This window comes from Gorilla gorilla, chromosome 10 (genome assembly GCF_029281585.2).
Source record: "Gorilla gorilla gorilla isolate KB3781 chromosome 10, NHGRI_mGorGor1-v2.1_pri, whole genome shotgun sequence".
NCBI classification, from domain to species: Eukaryota; Metazoa; Chordata; class Mammalia; order Primates; family Hominidae; genus Gorilla; species Gorilla gorilla.
In genome coordinates, this window is record NC_073234.2 from 73,941,691 (window position 1) to 73,951,641 (window position 9,951).

Sequence of the window (9,951 nt, forward strand, 5' to 3'; positions counted from 1 at the left end):
GCCTCGGTGACTTGTTATAGAAGAGATGGCCTACCTACAATGCAATATTGTTTGTTTCCATGGTAGTGTAAGCACAGCCTATCTTTGGGTGCCATGTAAACTCAAAGAGAAAATTTAATTCTCCAACCAGGGAGCTGGTACGTGTTCAAGGAAAGAAGATAGAGCTGGAAACTGTGTTCATTGTTTCATCAAAACTTTTCTCTAGATCTTTAACAAAACAATTATTAGTCTGGATAATCTTCTATTCCTTTTAACATCTATTGATAATGCCCTCTGTCAAGTATTCAGTCAATTTCAATCCCATCTACTGTATGGATGGTATAGATTCAATCTACAGATCAGATGTATACTGATCTATCTCTTAAAATCTGCATGTCTATAAAATACACTTATAGCTTAAGTACTCTATTGGCACAATAACATATTCTCCCTATATCCTCTGCTTCTAAATAAAAGAGACAATGTATTTTGATATATAGAGTTTCTGTTTACAAGTAACTACTAAGCCAGAGTTCCTCTGCATTGTAACTGAATTAAAATAAGAACAATTGGCTGGGTGCAGTGGCTCATGCCTGTAATCCCAGTACTTTGGGAGGCCAAGGTGGGGAGATCACTTGAGGCTTGGAGTTCGAGACCAGCCTGACCATCATGATGAAACCACGTCTCTACTAAAAAAATACAAAATTAGCTGGCTGTGGTGGTGCACACCTGTGGTCCCAGATATTCGGGAGGCTGAGGCATGAGAATTGCTTGAACCCAGGAGGTGGAGGTTGCAGTGAGCCGAGATCACACCACTGCACTTTGGCCTGGGCGACAGAGTGAGATTCTGTCTCAAAAATAAAAAAAAAATAAAAACAAAACAAACAAACAAGACATCTCCTGACGTCACCACACTTAGCTGTTTCCATGAGTGCTCTTTTCATATTAGGAGTATGTTCAGACACAGGGCACTGGATTTCTTATTGTTTAAAAACCTTCATTAAGTGTTTGTATTGGAAGTCAAGGCTGAGGGTCTTCAGCTTTGTCCCATGGAACTGCACAGGAAAAGTCTGTAAGTGCTCCAGGTTCTTTTCTGCGAGCATATCTGGAGCACATACGCACATCAAGGGCACAGGGTGATGGGGATGGTAGAACAACATAGGTCATTATGCTGAATAAATGTGGAAAGTACAGATACCTGCTTCCCAACAGGCTGTCACGGAAATAAATGAAATAGTACTTATGCTTTTCAGAAGAATGTGAAGTATATTTAAAGAGATAAGTAGCTGCCCTAACCAAATCCGGCAGCACGTCAAAAAGCTTATCCACCATGATCAAATAGGCTTTATCCGTGGGGAGCAAGTTTGGTTCAACATATGCAAATCAATAAATATGATTCATTGTATAAATAGAACTAGAGACAAAAACCACGTGATTATCTCAACAGATGCAGAAAAGGTTTTTGATAAAATTCAACACCTTTTGATGTTAAAAACCCTCAACAAAATAGGTATTAAAGGAACATACCTCAAAATAATAAGAGCCATCTACAACAATCCCACAGCCAACATAATACCATCATACTGAATGAGCAAAAGCTGGCAGCATTCCCCTTGAAAACTGGCACAAGACAAGGATGTCCTCTCTTACCACTCTTATTCAACATAGTATTAGAAGTCCTCGCCAGAGCAATCAGTCAAGAGGAAGAAATAAGGGCATCCAAGTAAGAAGAAAGGAAGTCAACCTATCCCTTTTTGCAGATGACATGATTCTGTATCTAGAAAACCCTATAGTCTCGGGCCAAAAGCACCTTAAGCCAATACATAATTTCAGCAAAGTCTCAGGATACAAAATCAATGTGCAAAAATCACAATAGCATTCCGATACATAAACAACAGTCAAGCTGAGAGCCAAATCAGGCATGCAGTCCCATTCTTAACCACCACAAAAAGAATAAAATACATAGGAATACAGTTAACAGTGAGGGGAAAAATCTCTACAATGAGAATGACAAAACACTGCTCAAAGAAATCAGAGATGACACAGAAAATGGAAAAACATTCCATGCTCATGGATAGGAAGAATCAATATTGTTAAAATGGACTATCTACTACCCAAAGCAGTTTATAGTTTCAATACTATTCCTATCAAACTACCAATGACATTCTTCACGGAACCAGAAGAAACTACTTTAAAATGCATATGGAACCAAAAAAAAAAGCCCGAATAGCCAAGGCAATCCTAAGCAAAAAGAACAAAGCTGGAAGTATCACCATTGCCTAACTTCAAACTATACTACAAAGCAACAGTAACCAAAAAGCACGGGAGGGGTACAAAAACAGACATATAGACTATTGGAACAGAATAGAGAGCTCAGAAACAAGGCCACACACCTACAACCATGTGATCTTCGACAAAGCTGACAAAAACAAGCAACCAGGAAAGGACTCCCTCCCTATTCAATAAATGGTGCTGGGATAACTAGCTAGCAATATGCAAAAGACTGAAACTGAACCCCTTCCTTATGCCATATACAAAAGCCAACTCAAGATGGATTAAAGACTTAAATGTAAAATCCAAAACCATAAAAACTCAAAAGACAGCCTAGGAAATACCATTCTGGACATAGGAACAGGCAAAGATTTCATTATGCAAGACACCAAAAGCAATTGTGCCAAAAGGAAAAGTTGACAAATGGGATCTAATTAAACCAAAGAGCTTCTACACAGCAAAGGAAACTATCAACAGAGTGAACAGACAACCTACAGAATGAGAGAAAACTTTTTGCAAATTATGCATCTGACAAAGATCTAATATCCAGCATCTATCAGAAACTTAAATTTACAAGGAAAAAACAAACAACTCCATTAAAACGTGGGCAAAGGACATGAAGAGACACTTTTCAAAAGACATACATGTGGCCAACAAGCATATTAAAAAAAAAAGCTCAACATCACTGATTATTAGAGAAGTGCAAATCAAAACCACAACCAGATTACCACCTCATACCAGTCAGAATGGCTATTATGGTGGCGTGCACCTGTAGTTCCAGCTGCTGGGGAGGCTGAGGCAGGAGAATGGCGTGAACCCGGGAGGCGGAGCTTGCAGTGAGCCAACATCGCACCACTGCACTCCAGCCTGGGTGACAGAGCGAGACTCCTTCTCAAAAAAAAAAAAAAAAAGGTCAAAAAGTAACAGATACTGGTGAGACTGCAAAGAAAAGGGAATGCTAATACACTGTTGGTGGGAGTGTAAATTAGTTCAACCATTGTGGAAAGCACTGTGGCAATTCCTCAAAGAGCCAAAAACAGAACTACTATTCAATTCAGCAATCCGATTACTGTGTATATATCCAAAGGAATATAAATTGTTCTATTATAAAGATGCATGCGTATTTCATTGCAGCACTATTCACAACAGCAAAGACATGGAATCAACCTAGGTTCCCATAAATGGTAGACTAGAAAAAGAAGATGTGGTAAATATACACCATGGAATATTATGTAGCCATAAAAAAGAATGAGATCATGTCCTCTACAGGAACATCAATGGAACTGGAGGCCATTATCCTTAGCAAACTAACACAGGACCAGAAAACCAAATACCACATGTTCTCACTTATAAGTGGGAGCTAAATGCTGAGAACACATGGACATACAGAGGGAACCAACACACACTGAGGCCTATTGGAAGGTGGAAGGTTGGAGGAGGGAGAGGATCAGAAAAAATAACTAATGGATAGTAGGCTTAATACTTGGATGATGAAATAACCTGTACAACAAACCCCTGTGACACGAGTTTACCCATATAACAAACCTGCACATGTAGCCTTGAACTTAAAATAAAAGTTAAAAAAAAGATAGTAGTAGTTCCCTTTTCAGGAAAGAAAAGAGGATGAAAGACAGAAGGGGCCCAGATAACTTGGAGTGAAGACTAAGACCTAAGAGACAACCATCTGGCAGGAACCAGGAATCAGTGAGCTTTCCGGCTTTCTTACTGATCAGAAATATGCCATAATTTGCCTTTCAAGGTGACTTAAAAGTTCTGTTGCCTGCCAGGAACCAAAAAGAAGATGCATGTATCTTTCCTTTTGTAGAGCAGGAAAATCACCTATGTGTAAGACAGGCTGCCTGTGTTCACTGTCCATGCCTCATCACAGACCTTGGAGGGGAAGCCCAATAGAAAATGATGAAACTTTTCAGTAGGCCAGTTCTTTCCTTTTCAGTTTTCCTATCCAAAGCCAAAGGATACTAACATCAGTTCTTCTGTGCATGTCACTGGTGACTTTCCATTTCCATGCCTACTCTGTTCCCTGGAAGACCCCCTCCCAAACCTTTTTTTTTTTTTTGGCTGCCTCTCCAAGAGTTGTCTTTCCATCGATACTAAAATTAACCCCTTCTCTGAAAGCCTTCTGTGGTCCCTCTTTCATGAACTAGATATAATTTCTCCCAACTGTGGGGGAGGAGGCTAACTCCTAACAGTTAGCCCATATATTGTACCATGTTCCTACCTTATATTACAAATATTTTGGCTGCATTTCTCACCCAGCCTAATAGATTTTGTAAGCTCTTTAACCCCTTCTCCTGCTTTATCCACTTCTACTTCTCTGTTTGCCTAGTAAATAGTGCGTATTTAATGGGTCCTTTAAGAATGAACTAACCCTTTCCACACCTTAAGCAAACTATTCTTCATTCAAAATCTGCAAGCCTTTATTAAGCACTTAATAGGTGCAAGAAATTGGAGATTATAAAGCTGAGTAAGAACCAATTCTGGCCTCCTGGCAATGTGCAACTTAAGGGTGGAGCTAAGAAACCAAATAACTTGTGGCAGACAGGCACAAGTGTTATCATAGGCACATAAAAAACCTACAGTGTGAAAATAGGAGAGGAGAATAATTTCAATTTGGGTGACAAGGAGATTCTGGGAAGGCTGCATGAGGAAAAGGGGAAAATCATTTGTTGAAGGTCAGAGTTCATTAAACCGTTTGTAATCATTATCTCATTTAATTCCCAAAACAACCTTCCAAGTTAGGTATTTTTACCCCTATTCTACAGATAAGGAAATTGGGGCTCAGAGAAGTTTTAAAATTTGACCAAGTTTACAAAGCTGACAAGTAATGAAACCAGAAATCACAAGCCCAGTGGCCTAGTTCCAAAGCTTATACTGATTTTCCCACACCAGTTCTCCTCCTCCACACATACAAAAAAAGTGACATCTGCGCTCAGCCTTCAAGCTTGATTGGTTAACATTCTCCAGGCCCATCTAGAGGGAGGGCAGGGGTATTCCAGGAACAGCCAACAGCCTGAGGAAAGGCCTGGAGGTGGGAAAGTGTACATTATGTTGGGGAAAGGCAGGTTCCTTCACATAATTGAGTATAGGACATATCAGAGGGGCAAAGGTGGAGGCACTTTGGTCAAGAAGGGTAGATGATTCTCTACTTTCCCTGTGATATGCTTGGAAAATATGATAAATATATTTCTAATCTACTTAAAAATGTATGAAATGTTGTAAGTAAAACATTTTGAATGTCTTGGAAGTTATTGTTTTATCACAATAGTCTTAACCTTCAATTCTAAATATCCTTTAATGCAAAGCATAGAGTGGAAGAATTATTCTCTTTACACTTCCTTTTCCTTTAGACTTCTTTGTTTTTAATCTCGCTGTAATGGTACCATCTAGAGATTTAAACCATAAGATTAAAGACTAGAGAAATGAAATACAAATAATTTAGCTACATAAATGTCAAATTTCCTATCATGCCAACCATTTAAGTATTTTCAGGTGAGAATGTTAACACTGTATAACTGAACTGATTTTAAGAAGTTTAAAAGAAGTTTAAAATACTTTTTTTTTTTTTTTTTTTTTTGAGACAGTCTCACTCTGTCACCCAGGCTGGAGTGCAGTGGAATGATCTCGACTCACTACAACCTCTGCCTCCCAGGTTCAAGTGATTCTCCCACCTCAGCCTCCTGAGCTGGGATTACAGGCACGCACCACCAACGCCGGACTAATTTTTGTATTTTTTAGTAGAGACAGGGTTTCACCATGTTGGCCACGCTGGTCTCAAATTCCTGACCTCAGGTGATCCACCTGCCATAGCCTCCCAAAGTGCTGGGAATACAGGAGTGAGCCACCGCGCCCAGCCAGGTTTAAAAATATTTTAAGTTAAAAAATTGGGTGGGTAAATGGGATATTATAGCCTAGTGTGATACAATGTAAATAGTATGTGTCAGGGACCAGTAAGTGTGACAGCATCTGAGTAAGAGAAGGAAACAGGGTGCGGCAGGGCATACATAGCTAAGTATTGCATAAATTATCAGTAAATATCTAGAAATACTACACGCTACTACAGAGAACATATCTCACCTGCAGTCCTAGCTCCAATAAGGGCTTACACTGAAGGCTCTTAGTTCCCACTGGCTCCTGCCACTGGGAAGGGGTGAGGCACTGGGCAAGGCAGGGGCTACAGAGGGCTGGGATGCTGAGAACCAGGGGAGCCACTACAGGTAGTAACCTTGCAAAAACCAGGGCAGGAAATCACTGTCTCACAGAACAGGCGGAGGTCTCAGGTGCCCTTGCCTCCTGTAGGGCACACGGCACACTCTGAGGTCCCTGATAATGCTTATGACCATGATGATGCTGACTAATGACCCAGACCCCAAGCACCTGAGTAACTCAGTTGTCAATGCAGAGAAGTGGAGGTCTTCAATTAAATGAGAAAACTGAAACTAGGGCTACCAGAATGAATTGTTATTTGCTCATTTATGATTTCCTGAACATGACACAAAGGGAGATTTCAAAAGGATGCTACCTCAATGTTCACAGCACAGAACATCATGCTTTTTAGAACTAGGGAGTCATTTCACAAGGACAAAGTAAACTGAAATCACTGTATTATCCTACTGATATTTTGGCTTTCCCTATATATTTTAAACATTAGTTTTTGTTTTTCCTGGAGTCAAACTTTGATGGAGTGGCAGTCCCTTCCCTCCACCCCTTCTCATTCCTTCACTCTCTCCTTCCTCCTCCTTTCCCCTCTCCTCCTCTCTTTACTTCACACCTCCCCTCTTTCCTTCTCCCTCTTCTCACTCTTTCTCTCTTTTCTTCTCTATTTTCCTCCCCCTTAAATATGTGAAAAGTAATTAGCCCATCCTGGTTTATCTTGAATAATGCATTTCTGGCTGAAATTTTGCCCAAGGATTCATGCCAGTAACAGGAGCTTAGGCAAAATTGATTGGGACATGACGTTTGATTTCTGACTCACAAAGTGAATTTAAACCACTGTAATTGCAGAACTACACGTAAAATAATTGGATCTTACACTATCACAAGTGAAAACATGAGCTGGTAAGAAAACGGAAGGTGAGAAAGCTGCCCCACAGAGGCCTCAACCCCAGACCATCTCTGGCAGTCAGTCTTGGAAATGTGCTGCTCCCCAAGACTGCCCTCTTCCTACCCCAAGGATTCTGGAATCATTTATTAGGAGGACACCCAGTCACTTGGCAGCATGCTCAATTTCGGTGTTTACCACCTAAAACTGATGGGGTGGGGAAACCCATAGTTTGGCTTACACTGTTAAAAAAAAAAAACAAAAAAAACCTTAGGGCTAGTTTTGTAGATGGCCACCAACTGGCCCAGAGGCCTGTTTTTGTTTTCCCTCTGGGAATAGGGAGAAATAGTAAAAATATATATACATTTTTTCCTCCTAGAGCTTTCGTTGAGCGTTCTATTTTTTACCACTCTTTAGATAAGCAGGTGTCTGGAAGTGAGCACACTTGCTCATTAGCACCACCAAGTCAGATGGGAAAGAAAAGAAAGGAGTGTGGGCGACAGCCATGGATTTTAACTCTAGTTCTGTCATGTCCTGGCTGTATAACTGTGAGCCAGCCTCAGTTTTCTCATCTGTGAAATGGAGATACTACCTACCTCACAAGGCTGTTGTAAGACTAACAGAAGCACCCCTGTGAAATGTCTGTGACATCTTAGGTACTCATACCTGCGGGCTCTCCCAGCCCGCACAGAAACATTGCTACCCTTAATTAAGAAAATTTAATTTTTATTATTCCCAGCTTTACATTTGGTATGCAAAGAGCAATAAACTATTAATCTAAAATAGTTAGATAAATAGCATTAAACTTTATCTAAAAGCTTGTTGTAAGTTTGTAAGACTTATCTGGGGAATTAGTAGGTGCATTTTCTTTGAATTAGTAGGTGCATTTTCACTTTCTTTCTTTCAGTTTGGCCAATTTTAACTCACAAGGGACAACCCTTTCTTAATGGACCAGACAGCACTCACCAATTTCACAAAGCAAATTGAAGTTGTAAATTAATAACTACATTAAGTTAATGTTTTATGAAGCACTTACTATTTCCTAAGTATTGGGCTAAGCATTTTATTTGCATTCATATCTCATATCTCGTTTACTCCTAACAATCCTATAAGGCAGACTGCATAGTTATCTCCATTTTACAGATGGGGGAACCTAGACTAAGAGATTTCAAATAACCTGGGTGACACAGACAGTAAAGGGCAGAGCTCAGTCACAAGACGGAGCAGAAAGGGTGTCAGAGCTTATAAACACCACACGTGCCATCTTCTATTTTCAACAAAGGGTTTACCTAAGACTACGAATATTCAAACGATCGAATTTCTGAAATCGCCCCATGATGTAAATTCCCACAATTATATTAGAATTTCGAAAGCCACCTCCTCTCATTGCCTTATTTCAGAGAAGAATCTAAAACTCTATCACCTTATAGAAAAGGTGATAGGAAAAGGAAAGGAAAGGGGAGAATTAACTGCTTCCCTGAACTTCTCTGCCAGTCTTCCTTTAGTTATTTGTTTTCCTGCCTCTCATTTGTCTTAAACAACAGCTATTTTGTATTCATTCCGTAATCGTGAGCAGTGGTCCCAAAGGCCCCGTTGTAAGGAACTGCAGAATACTGCCAGTGAATACTAGCGAGAAGGAAAAAGCACCGCAAACTTCCAACTCCATTCACAAAAATACCTCAGAAATACATAATCGAACAAGCTAACTCCACTGACGGCTTTCCTGAAGCTGCAGCGGTGAAAGACACGAGCCGCCTGTCGCTTACGGAGGGCTGTCGCGGAGCGGGCTGCGATCCCGGAGTGTGGCCCCGCGTCCACGCGCACCTGCCCACCTGCGCGCTCCACTGCGGGGCAGCGGTTCAAGCCGGGAAGCCGCGAGTATTATCAGCTCAGAGGGGAGGGGTTCACAGGACCCGGGCTCCGTCCAAGGCTGCTGACAACTGGTTTACACAAAAGAAAGAAGAAATATAGGAGTCCCCGCAGCAGTGCATGCCATGCCGACGCCAAGGCGGGCGCCCAGCAGTGGGTGGAGGCGGATGCTCCCAGCGCCGGGTGCAAGGTCCCCCGCTGGCTCCCTTTCGCCAATGCGCCCGGCCCGAGACCAAGACACCGCGTCCTGAGCGCCGGCGGCGACCCCAGCTCCCCTCCCCACGTCCCGCTCCCCGGGAGGACGCGCCGGGCGCCGCGCCGCACCTGTGCCCCACGGGGCGGCCTTGTCCCACCGTCCCTCGGAGGCGATGCCCGGCCCCAGAGGACAGGCGCGGGCGCTTCCCTCGGGGCAGCGGGGGCAGACCTGGCGTCGCGGGGACGCCCCCAGCGCGTCAGACGCCGCGCGCCCACCTGGGGCCGTCGCCTCGCCACCGGCAACCTCACCTCCCGCCGCAGCCTCCTCTTCCGCCGCCATCGCAGGAGCCACTTGGTCGGCTCCGCAGCCCCGCGGCTGGCAGCATGGAGGAGCCCCGGGCCCGCCCTGCCCCGGCCCAGGCGGCGGCTCTGGAGCGGGGAAGCAGGGACTGGCGGGCCCTGCCGGGTGCCGCGGCGGCCGCCACCGCAGCCCGTAGGCGCGCAGCGGACGCCGCCCCGCAGCCCGGCCGGCCGCAGCTACTGAGCATGCGGACTGGAGCCAGCAGCCCGCCGCTCTG

At 43.2% G+C, this 9,951-nt stretch overlaps 1 protein-coding gene across 10 annotated transcripts in view; it reads right to left on the reverse strand.

The window, feature by feature from the left end:
- The window catches only part of BMAL2 (basic helix-loop-helix ARNT like 2), an 89,051-nt gene extending 79,100 nt beyond the window's left edge, over positions 1-9,951 (reverse strand). For 4 of the 10 annotated variants that reach the window (XM_055358003.2, XM_019038731.4, XM_055358000.2 and 1 more), the window contains exon 1: positions 9,650-9,951. In XM_055358003.2, coding sequence (XP_055213978.1) covers positions 9,650-9,713 — 64 coding nt within the window. In that variant the 5' untranslated portion in view covers positions 9,714-9,951. Of the gene's footprint in view, positions 1-9,502 lie in introns of all 10 variants that reach the window. The other 6 variants (XM_055358004.2, XM_019038732.4, XM_019038730.4 and 3 more) reach the window with 4 other exon arrangements.